Here is a 12,681-nt window from a genome sequence, read left to right as displayed (position 1 = left end):
AAACAAAAACATTGAGGAAGATACAGCAGCTGTAATTCTTTATTCCGTCGATTTTTATCCTTGTTTTTTTTACCAGCATATAATCATGTTTTTTTTCTTATTAATAAATACATGTATGACCCTAAAAAAACTTTTAGCCATTTACGCATTATTTTGACTAGACTTTTGTCTAGTCAAACGTACAATTCAAAACCATAACACTTTTTTCAAATTGATTTTAATGATAGAGATATAAATATGTTGAGTGTAATTCAGCAAATAAGGGCCCTTTATTAAACACAACAGAAAAAGAGGTGAAAAACAAAACAAACATGGATAAGACAAATTTTCTGTGACCCAAAGTAAAGTTTGTGCAGAGAGTTTCAATCCAAACTCCCTGGTTTGTTCAATAACTTAATATTTCAACCAATAGGATGCACTGGGGGAGGGGGAGGGGGGCTAGGTCTAAGTCTGATTATTTTTTTTGGGGGGGGGGGTCTTAATTGGTGAAGAAATGTTTTTGGTTTGATAGACAGCTTTCTGTTTTTGTTGGGGGTATAAAAGGCAGAATAACCAGCTAGTTGAATGCAGTCGCCCATCAGGAAGAAGATAAAGAGGGGTAGAAAGGAAATTCTGACTATAGTCATGACGTACAAGTTCGAATTTTCTACCATTTAATTTATGATTATCTTCAGGAAGAATAAAAGTAGTTTTTCATTTGTTAGTGATTGATTTGCTCACTTGCCGCCACCATCGCGATCGAGAGAGTATAGAATTTTGACCAGAAGCGCCGACTGTTCTCGAAGGAAAATCTTCTATTAATGCCACAAAACAATCATATATTTAGAAGGTAAGTTACATTTATAGTGCCTTACATCTTGAATACCGATTGTATTTACATTACATGCTAGTTAAGTTTTATTTTATGTATCGATGCGTGGACTATTCTGCCTGCAAATTTTTCAATCGCCTGCAGAATTTATATATTGTCATGATAATCTCTCAACTAAGTCCCACATACTCATAGCAGTGTGTGTATTCCTTCTTGTGTTAAGGTGTTGAATGCGAATGATGGGGAATAATTTGAAGTTTGAATTGAATGAGGCTTTTCATCCTTATTAATATGTTTGTGTACAGACATATTTCAAAGACCGTTTTGGTGCTAGTGTACTTTCGTATCCATTTTGACCCGTAACTCTGTGACTGTGTAACTAGAGTAAAGGAGGGGGTACAAAGGAGGGCAAAGAAGGGCAGCACGATTGTCTACAATGACTATCATCGTACTACAAGTGGAATGGTCTCCTCTCCAACAATGAAGGAAAGACAGCAGATTAACGCTATTCTACAAGGCATTCCACCAGGAAGCTGCTATGGATATCCCTGATTATGTTCATGAAGCACCAAGATCTGTGAGATCGTCTAGTCCCACTACAATGCCGAAACAAACGCGTACCTGAACAGCTTCATACCAAATACAATAAGAGACTAGAACAGCCTCCCGCCAGGCGTCAAAAACCTGAACTCTACACAAACCTTTAAACTATGCCTCCAAATGAACCGTGCATCAATTTAAAATGCAAATGACACCCCCTCTAGACATTAGTGCTTCTAAGCGATGTTTGGACACCAATTCTGAGATTCTGGGTAATTGGCTGTTGGCAGTTTTCGGCCAATCCATTGGATGCATGGTAAAATCCCTTTAAAATACATTGCATAATATCATATTACATATCCCACACATACCATACCATGCCAGAGTCACTGAAGAACCACATTTGCAATGGAAAATATATCCTTAAATATCACATTTTAGCTATGTAATCGGCGGTCCCGCTACCCGAATCTGAAAAATCGAGTATCTTACGCGTGTCTGTAAGGAATATGGGTACCATAAAATGAGCTGTATTTAAAGTATTTTTTAGATTTAGGACCGTCGATTACATCGCTAAAATGTGATATTTAAGGATATATTTTCCATTGCAAATGTAGTTCTTCAGTGACTCTGGCATGTTATGGTTTGTGTGGGATATGCTATTATGCAATGTATTTTAAAGGGATTTTACCATGCATCCAACGGACCGGCCGAAAACTGCCGACGGCGAATTACACTTTCTCACAGGTTTCACGGCAAACCACTGGCACTGCACAATTTATACAATACAATTGCATACCGTACCGACAAAGGGGTGTGGGCAGACCCGCTTGCGTGAAGTGAAGGACTGAATAATGATCATCACGTCATAATGTGAATTATTTACAAGAATTTAATGAGGATCTGAGAAAATAATGACAAAGGATGTTGGCTCATAAATGTTGGATAATGTAAGTTTTTTTTTAATTCGAAGAATTCGTGCAAAATATTTTTGTGCTGAAACAAAGCTTCAGACTTGAAGAGACAAAATGCTCACTTCTCCCTGTAATCTTCTCTGTTTTTTCATATTTTCAGAGTGCTTAGTTTGATCATTTAATATCGTCATGCCAACCATAGAAGAAATGAACGATGATGCCCCAGGGAACACTCCGCCCAGTTCCTCCTCGAGCAGTACCACATCAGGAAGCAACAGTGCCACCGATGGGGCTACAGGTGGGCAGTTTGGAATTGGGAAGGTGGTGGTAAGTACAATCAAATTGAGACATGAACATGTAGATCAAGCATAAATCAACAAGTCAGGGTTGGGTTTATGACCAAAAATAGATTTAAAGGTACTATGTCCCATTTGCAGGCCCAAAAAATGAAAAAGTTAAATTCCAAATGCATTTGAAAGATAACACTAATTTAGAACTTCCCTAAAAAAGGTGGGGCTTGAAAATGTCTTCAAGTGGGAAAATAACGACTATTAGTTGTCAAATCGACTTAAGGGCTATAGAGCCCAAAAGTAATAGTCTTGATTTTCAGACAATTGTACCGAATGGTCATACGTTTTATGCTGCGCAAAGATTCAATCAGTTTAATCTTGTCCATCACAAGAAGTGGGTTATGATGTAGACAAATGCTCATGTACCCTTTACAACTCTTTTCATGTATGTTATTACCAAAGAAGAAAAAAAGCCAGTCAGTCACTCAAAAGTGTCTGACAGTGAAGTCTAGCAAGTAAACGGGTTTCCTTGCATAATTTGAATATAAGGACACTGCACAGATAGGACATACATGACATAGTCATAATTCCTGCAAAGTTCTACAGAATTTGAGGTTGGCTGCAAAAGGGACATAGTACCTTTAAGAGAACAATTTAATCAGCTAGGTTATAATTATTGCAGAATTAAGTTAAATTTTTTACTACAAATGTTCGTGCTGGTTCCTCTGTATTGCCTGTTTGTAATCATTTGAGCATTATGAGATGCAGTGAACAACTTGATTGGCCCATCAAAGCTCTCAGTGAGTGTCTACTCTTTCTACTCGTACAATATTTCGTGATGCTATTGTTCACGTTTGCAACTTCTACATTTATGTATCTCTACTCTCTCTTCCTTTCTCTCTTTCTTTCTCTTTATATATATAATTATATATTTATATATTAATTTAAAAACTGACAAGCAAGTGATATTTTTGAGGAGATGATTTTGAATTTCTTTCAATATCATTACTCATCAATGTCATTATCATTTGCATCGTATTCTTATTGACATCCCGTTTGGAAAGTTTTAGGAAAGCTTTATATACTATAAACATGTCATTTATATTTCTTGTTCTGCCAGGCTCACCTAACCGAGTTCAAAGTAGATGCGGCCCTGTGGGCGTCTCGTCTTGCTACAGTTGTGTGCAGTATCCTATATGTATTCCCTATTCTTGGGTAAGATTACCAGAGATTCAGTTAACGGATAAAGACCCCCTTCCCCTCTCTGTATTTATATTTGCACATACATATCTTTCTACATTTCAGTTCATATTACTTCAGATTCAAATTGTTACTTTTTCAAGTTTTAGTTGTGTCAAAGTGGTAATTCCTAAATAGGTAATTATCAAATTGATCAGGGGATATTCGTCCAAGTGATGAGATGCCTGAGAATAGTTGTAGAAGAATTGTTGTCTCCTTCATAAATCCAAGCATACATAGAAATGTTATTAACATGCACATAGAAGGAGATATATTCCCCAAAGCTGGATGTGGGTATACCTCAACAGTAACAGTACCATTGAGCAGATGAGTAGATGAGGACTTAATAAATTTTAGTCATTTGTTAGAGTGTAAGTCTTACCAGGGAGGTGAAAGAAAGGAGGCGAAACTCTTGTAATTTATTCAAACGCATTCGTGAGTTCTAAAGCGTAACAATGAGATGTGTAACATTCCACTTGGCTTTGAAGTTCCATGCTCCGAACCGCGCTTCCACTGCGGGACTTTCGGAAGCCAGGCACCAGATTTGCATTTATTACAAAATATTGAATTACCGGCAAAATTTCAGTGTAAATCAAAAACTTTATTTGGGGATTGTTTTGGGAATAGTGCATAAAATTTTCAAATTTAGTACTCCTTCCACCTATAATTTGTGTGCCAGAGTTGGTAAAAAAAATTACATCCTGACAAAAATTCAATATTTTAGGATGATGCGCTAATTTGTGCATGCTTTAATGTCCCGTTATTTAATCCATGATTTACAATCTTTAATAACATTCAGTTTGCTAATGCGTGTTTTCGCGTGTTTTTTGTATTTTTGAAGTTTAAAAAAGCATGAAATTACACAAGTTTGTGTTCGCTTGTTCTACTCTTTTCACATTCAACAGTGGATGAGAAATCATTGAAAGGGACAGCGAACAGTTGCTGTGATACCATTTTCTGATGTAGGAATTCTAAATCATGAAATTTCATGCGCCCTTTTATCTCACCACCTGGTCAACAGTAGCAGATTAGCGCATAACTTTTTGGCGGCTTGGAGCATGGGGTCAATGGAGAGTGGCTTGATTCCAGTCCTTCTCTATCACGTCCCTGGTCTTACCTCCAATGCATGTGTAGAGGTGTCATAGTCGAGTGGTTTAAGCCTTTGGCTTGGAGTGCAAAGGTTGTGGGTTTGATCCCCGACACAGCACTTATGTCCTTCCGCAAGTCATTAATCTACATTTGCCACCTTATACCCAGGAGAGAAATGGGGACATGGTAGGATGACAAAGTCCTTTGTGTTAGTAATTCCTATATGCCCCAGGGTTACCATATGGTAGGAATAATCCCCAGGGAGTGAAGGTGGTACACAAATTGCATGAATAAATCTGATGACCGGGTAATAATATCTGTAAAGGGCTTAGAGACTTTATTTCGTATTAAGCGCTATATAAATCCAGATTATTATTATTATCATCATTATTATTATTATTTCCCCCAGACAAGCAGCCGGTCACAGCTCCTACCAACGAGCCCTGATCCTCAACGGTTTGACCAGTGCCCTAAGACTTCATCAGCGCATGCCGCGTGTTCAGTTCAACAGGATGTACCTTGGACAGCTTCTGCTGGAGGACAGCTGTCACAATCTCCTCTACTCGCTCATCTTCATCAACAGCTACCCACTCACATGTATCCTTTTATTCTTCAAGTTGGCTTGAGACTCTCTAAGAGGAAGTAGGACCAGGGGGTGTTTTACAAAGATCCTAAGTTGGGCTTAAAAATTATGGAAAGCCATTGCATCTATGAAAATATTTTGTAAAAGTTATTTTAAAATGCATAAAATGTTGATTCAAATTCTTCATGTTTTCTGTTATCAAGGAGATTTCATGTTCTTGATGTGGAATCTATAAAAAGTCTAAAATACTTGAATTTTTGCTTTTGAATATACTTTATTTAAATCCTGATACAAATGGCTCTCCATAATTTTTATGTCCAACTTAGAGCAGACCTGCCAACCAGTACGATTTAGTCGTATTTAGTACGATTTTTAGAAGCAAATACGACAGTACGATTTTCCTTAATAAAATACGATTTTCAAAGAAAAAAAAAGAAAAAAAAAAAAATTAATTTTTTAAAATTAATATTTTGATTATGAATGGCATCATGTGAAGTATTTGAAAAGGACCGATCTTGTATAAGAAGAAAGAACATTATAACATTTGCCAGCCTATTTATCATTTGAGTGATTAATGAAAAAATTGTTTGGAGCAGATAAAAGTACAAGATTATTAATCATATGGGGGGAATGACGAACAGGAAAATTCTTGTTGGCAGTTCCGTTCTATACATGTGCTGTCATACAGGGAGAACTCTCCATTTGTCTGTTCCTTCATAAGAAAGTTAAAAGGGATCTTTTGAGTAAATGTCTATGCTAATTTTTCCTGTTTCAAATCACACATACTGGTTCTTTACTTCTATTGACAAAGATTCCCTGTAATATAGTTGCCATCAAATTTCATGATTTCCTATTCTTTGTTCAGTGTATCCATTCTTAGATAAGTATACTTCTTTTCAGGCCAACTTTCAATGAAAGACGACAACCCTTTGATAAGGCTAAGTTTTCTGGTACATACCATTTATAATTATCCAGCAATTATTTAGTTTAATAATCCTATTTGCACTTTAGATTATTTGCGTCCAAGACAGTTGCTTGGCGGCTAAAAACCAGTCTAGCCTAAAATAGTCTCAAGCGCTAGCTAATAAGTCTAGATAGTTAACTAATGAAATTTTGAATTGTTGAATTTAATTGAATTAAACTTATTATGCTTACCGCATAAAAGTCTGTATACCAATACAATGAAACAGACAATGTCTTAGTGAGTATTTACATCTTCTTATCTTTCCTTGACCAATTGAATTCAGTTGTGCTGACACCAGTTTTCTTGTTTGCAGTCTTACATTCATCTAGCTTCACCAAGAAACTTGCCAATGTAAGTATCATTTTCTTTTACTAACACCTGGACCCTGTTTCATAAAACTTGTCAATTACAAGTGCTAAATTTCTATGACAAATTTGCTCTCAACCAATCAAATGCCAGGATTTCAGTAGCTTATAACAATTATTGCAACTTGTTATTAATAACAAGTTTTGTGAAACAGGGCCCAGGTGTCACAATGAAGGGCTTGCATTATTCTTTTGATTGATAAATTACTGTTTAATGTACATTGTTATTTGCTACTTTCATTGCTTTCATTCAAACTTTGAAGTGCCCACTTTTTTTTATAAATGTTCATGGGAAATATTTGTATTACATTTGTGGACAAATACCTAATGTTTCGTAAAAGGTTAATGCAATCAAATGAAATACTACCTGTGTGTATCGGATGGATACCTAAATCATTTTACAAAATATTTCAAGGTACTTGTATTTAGGAGTTTGGTGTCATTTAAAAGAAAAATTGTTTGTCTCTTATAGAACAGATACCATGCCAATCAGCATGCTAGTACCGTTATTGTGCAGATTTAATCTGATATACCAGTAATTAATAATAGTTCTCTCATATAGATTGCATGACTGTACTGTGTTTTGCGCATTCGTTAATAAATTAACTTGTCAATTCTCTCTTTTTTTAGATCGCCGGACCAAACAGCATGATGTTGTTGCGTCGACTTGTTGATAAAGTCATCTCATACCAAGTAGACATCCTACGTTTCATAGCTCTTGATGAGATACTCATTATGCCAGTTCTTATCTTTATGATGGCCACGTAAGTACTCGGAACGGTTGAAATATATTATTTAAAGTGCATTATCACCCTTCCTAATACACATTCATGGCACCTTTGTCTAAAGACATAGCAAACAGATTTACTTGTTTATGATAGGTAAAATATTTGTTTTTTCTTACTGATATTTGCATTAATAACTGTTATAGCCTACTGGAAAATACATACCGTATTTGCCGGCGTTAAGGCCGCAGTATTTTTGGAAGAGAAAATATCAAAAAGTCGGGGTGCGGCCTATGCGGCGAAAGAGTAAAAAAAATTAAAAAGCAAGTCAAAACCAACACGAATTTGCACATATGGGACTAGATCTACGAGCGGTACAATAACTATACATTTCCACACATCTTACCGACAATTTTATCTTGCATTGTTGACATGAAGACGAAAATAAACTTCCAAATACAACATCTGCCGATAGATCTTGATCTAAGTTTGTGCCAATGCATTGCAAAAGTAAAAGAAGGGCCCGTTTAACGGAGCCGCCGCGAAGCATCTAGCACGCAAAGTAATACGCAAGAGAGAGGCGCAATGTATACATCACAGAAAACTCCATATGCTAGCATCAGTGCGGCATGGCCGAGCGGTCTAAGGCGCTGATTTTAGTCTCATCAACATTTCAACGCAAGAGATCAAATCCCGACAATTTTTTTTTTTTTTTTTTTTTTTAAATGTCAAAATCGAGGGTGCGGCCTATACGGTGCTGCGGCCTTATCGCCGGCAAATACGTTATTCATCTTATATATATATATATATAGCAAAGGCTAGTCAAATTATTGTGCATTGAAATAATGAAACTCAAGGGTTTTATACCTCATAATAACCCTATTCAGTATCTATTTGAATATGCCAATGCTCAGACAATGGATTGTGTTTTACTAAAGGTATGGGTGTGGCAAAACCTTCTGATAAGTAGGAAACCATTGACTATTTTCCAGTAATTTGTGTGAATCTGATTCCAATGCTATATGAAGATAAATGAAAAATCAAGGAAATAATGGCAGATTTCAAATAATGAAATGTCATCACTCTCTTATTACTGGTGTGCCATATCCTGTTATATACACAAATCTGCAGGCATGAAATTCACTACTGACTGTTTGGCAGTATAGTAACAAAAGATTGATTGGCAATAGCTCTACTTGTTCATACATGCAAGGACGCCATAAATGCGCATGAGGTGAACAATGGATTTGTGCAGTGGACACGCAGATTTCTTTTAGATTTGTGAATTTCCCTATTAAATTGAATGAATACATTTTGAACAGGATGTTTATTGAAACATCCCTTTTTGAGAATTCACACACGAGATATACATTATATTCCAGTTCATGGTTAAAACGTTAGCTCCTGGTGATCTCGAGACTACACTATGCCCCTCCACTTTGTTTTGTGACACAGTATAGTTTCAAGATCAACTTCAGCATTATTTTGTTTAACCATGCCCCACAAAGCAGTCACTATTTGCATACTGTATCCTCAAGTCAATTGAATATGAGCTAGCTAACCAAGAACTTTTTCTATCTGTGAATGTCCGTATTTTCTTTTCCAATCACAGTGGTCGCATGAATCTGATAGCCCCCTTCATGTACTTTAGATTCCTGACATTCCGCTATGCCTCAAGAAGGAATCCATACTGCAAGTGAGTAACAAGAATATCAACCTTACTGATACACTTAAACCTGCTTTAGTGACCACCTCTCTACAAAGACCACTTTTTTTTGTTTCCCTTGAAAATGGTTTCTCATTGAAACATGTACTATAAGCATCTGTACACAAAGACCACCTGTCTATAAAGACCACTTTTCTTGTCTCCCTCAGGTGGTATTTATAGACAGGTTTCACTGTATTTACAACTACACAACATGACAAGTAGGCAGACAGTAATGAAATTGACTCTCTCTCTCTCTCTCTCTCTCTCTCTCTCTCTCATTTCACTAAAGAAATTACAATCTTGTGAATTTTTAAATGTGGCCAACTTGTCTTTAAAGCATGCTCATTCAAGCATGACTGGATGAATATAAAAGTACAGTGTTTAAGTCCCTTCCACATCACCAACGTCCTTTAGCCAGACATTGAGATACATTTGCCACCCTCAACCCAGGTGAGGTAAATGGATACTTGGCAGGAATTCACATCTTTAAATAATGCGAGGGCACCCATGCTTAAGCCGGGGTATCATTACTTGAGTGCCAGGGGAGTGTTTCACAAAGACTAAGATCGACTTTAAGTTGGACTTAACTATGACAGGCCGTTCATGCCACTGTATTCTCTCACCATTTCCTGGCATTGGTTTCTCAAGGGACTTACAAATTGTGGTCACAAATCTGAAGAATGATAGTTCGTTATTGAAGGAAAAAATATTATCTAAAGATTATAATTGAAAGACCAATGGAGAGAGCAACCAATGGCATGAAAGGGCTGCCATAGTTAAGTCCAACTTAAAGTTGATCTTAGTCTTTATGAAACACCCCCCCCCCCTCCCCCAGGAATGTCAAGTTTGACGGTCATGAGCGCTGTACAAGAACCTTCTCTGTTTATTATTATTAATATTACTATTTATATGTACTAAGCCTTGGTCCTGGATAAAACTCTCAAACATTTGATGAACAGACTTAAACAACTTCTCCGTACTCCTTCTGTAATAATACAATATTAGCTCACTTTTATAATACGCCTAATACTTTGTTTCTAGGCGCAGTACATATTTTTACCCCGGTCATCGGATTCAGGCTTACCCGCACACAATGCATGCACATTCTCCACTCCCTGGGGAGCATTCTGGCCAGTCGGATCATTTGCAGGGTCATTTAGCATTATTTATCTGTATATTCTCTTTCGATTACAGACAAATATTCCACGAGATGAGGTTACGCACAGAGCAGTACTGCAGTCAGCCCAACACGCCAGCATTCCTCGCTAATTTCCTCACAAAGTGTATCGGCATGCTGAGCCGTTTCGCTCCCCAGGACCCCTACCAGCAGCAGCAGCAGCAACAGCAGCAATAGCCCGCCAAACCTCCTCTAAGAACCGTGAATAACTCATTCTTACTTTAATACAGGTATTGTATTTGACTTATGAGACTCTGAAAAGACCAGTCATTTAACAGCAATTTGTAACTCATCCTTTGATACTTTTCCTGATTTAAAGTTATCAATGACACATCTTAAAGCCCTACTGCACTACTTATAGCTGCTTGCGCCCTCTATATAACAAACAATGCGTCATTGGTGACCATTTGATGAGATAACCACCTGTCCAGTGACCTTGCAGGGTGGTCTAATCCCTCCTCTTAACTAGTACAGATGGGCTTTAACAAACTAGAATTTGAAGAAGAATTTTGTAAGTCATCATTACTTTTATCATCCAAAGTTTGAGATGGTAAAGTAATCACACCATATTGTACCCAAGATACAAGGAAAAAATGTCCGCATTGCTGCCCATTATTAGGTTTGGTATAATTTGTTCAGCATATGACTGTAAAAAACAATTACAGACATTAAACATTAGAAAGAGTTCTATTGGTACTATTAGGTAGAGTCAAAGACTTTGGTTTTCAGCAAAAAAGAATTGCATATTGGTTTAGTGGGAGTGGAACTATTTCTAGGGTTGAAGGAGAGGCAAACTGTATTGCTGTTTCATAGAACCAGATAGAGATTTAATCCCTCGTTGCTAAAAAGTCACCAAGACCGAATAAAATGATACAAAAATATTGTGACAAGGAAAATATTGATGACACTTATGGTATGCTTTCATTTAGGAAAATTTAGCTTGAAAGGTTTGAAGTGCAGTTTTCATGTGAAAGAGGAGCAAAATTATATACAGCTCTTGAAACATCGTATTACGTGCTTTACAAATATAGCAGTTGTTATATAATTGTTTCTACATGTCTCGAAGTGTGTGTTTGAAAGTTATGTAGTCATTCAATTCAATGTGACTTTTAACAATTGAATGGCTAACACCAAAATTAACCCAAAACTGTTTATAGGGTACAGTGTAGACCTCCTCCATGTTCATACAAAAACAAACAAACAAATATGGCTTGAAATATTTCTACCAAAAAGGTAATTGTGTTTTATTAAGATTTTTTTTTGTGTGAAAGCTCTATCTTAGGTTGAATAAAATATGCTGTCCCATGAAAATTGATTTCCTTTTTTAAGAATAAGCTTTACCAATTATTGAGAGGTTTGTTTATAACTTTTAATTAATTTTTGTCTCCCATCATTTTTTTTCCAGCAAATTTTACAAGTTCAAAATGATGATATGGTATGTGAGTAAGAACTAAATATTTTCTAGTTTCACATTCAATTATATTTCCTCTCAAGAATTTTGTCCATGGGTACTTTCTTCTAACAGACTGTACCAAAGAGTTGGATCTATTAGCTGAATCACTATGTTTTTACTACACCCATATGATGCTGCTGAAAACACTCTGAAAATATTTGAACTGCTTTTGTGGCATAGAGTTACAGATACTTCTTATTTAGGATAAGGCATTCCCAAATACAATGGCCCATTGCCCTTTCAACTCAACTGCCCTGTTATTTTGTTTTCGGTCATGAATAAGAAGTACAGGACGATCAGAATCTTTGTGAAATGTGCTATCATTTTTATAAAGGTATCGTTGATTTCATGGATGTAGCATTAGAATTTATGTTTGATGTTTGTATAAAAAGTCCTGATGATTGTGTTAACGTAGTTTATGAGAGGGAAAAAAAATAATTAAAAAAGGTGAAAAGTCCATAACTCTTTAAAGGTAAAGACCAGTTATGGTCATGCGATTGCATTGTGAAAGAAACGTTGTGTAATCGATCAGAAAAGGTTGATCATCTAGCATCTAGCATCTGCAAGGTTCTGGAATCATCAAAATGATAAGAAATTTGGCCCATTCTTTGTAAAGTTACAAGCACTATACACAGAAAGATGTATATGGGACTACCCTATATCTCTCACAGACCATGAGAGAAACAAATTTACCAAATATATGAATTAGTAGGCGGTTTCCCGGCAAATTTTTTATCATCATGTATTAGTCAAAACATATTCTTTCACATGATTGGTAATGAGAGCTTCCATTTCATTTTTTGAAATTGGGGCATTTCCAATA

General features: G+C 36.3%; 1 protein-coding gene across 1 annotated transcript; it reads left to right on the top strand.

The window, feature by feature from the left end:
• Nucleotides 1-2,399: 2,399 nt before the first annotated feature.
• On the top strand, nucleotides 2,400-12,282 carry LOC579694 (transmembrane protein 33). Its single transcript, XM_030980748.1, has 7 exons — nucleotides 2,400-2,592; nucleotides 3,676-3,770; nucleotides 5,293-5,480; nucleotides 6,714-6,781; nucleotides 7,426-7,559; nucleotides 9,133-9,216; nucleotides 10,423-12,282. The coding sequence occupies exons 1-7, from the start codon at nucleotides 2,455-2,457 to the stop codon at nucleotides 10,580-10,582; spliced, it is 867 nt and encodes a 288-aa protein (XP_030836608.1). The 5' UTR covers nucleotides 2,400-2,454; the 3' UTR covers nucleotides 10,583-12,282.
• Nucleotides 12,283-12,681: the final 399 nt, after the last annotated feature.

Source organism: Strongylocentrotus purpuratus, unplaced genomic scaffold (genome assembly GCF_000002235.5).
Source record: "Strongylocentrotus purpuratus isolate Spur 01 unplaced genomic scaffold, Spur_5.0 spur5_scaffold_11, whole genome shotgun sequence".
Taxonomy (NCBI): Eukaryota; Metazoa; Echinodermata; class Echinoidea; order Camarodonta; family Strongylocentrotidae; genus Strongylocentrotus; species Strongylocentrotus purpuratus.
This window is presented reverse-complemented; position numbering and strand designations above follow the sequence as displayed.

Bases quoted from the DNA above. Each gene is read 5' to 3' on its own strand.
- LOC579694 (XM_030980748.1), top strand. From the start codon at position 2,455: ATGCCAACCATAGAAGAAATGAACGATGATGCCCCAGGGAACACTCCG. The intron at 5,481-6,713 runs GTATCCTTTTAT...AATTGAATTCAG, and splicing joins CAACAGCTACCCACTCACAT to TTGTGCTGACACCAGTTTTC. The intron at 6,782-7,425 runs GTAAGTATCATT...CTCTTTTTTTAG, and splicing joins TCACCAAGAAACTTGCCAAT to ATCGCCGGACCAAACAGCAT.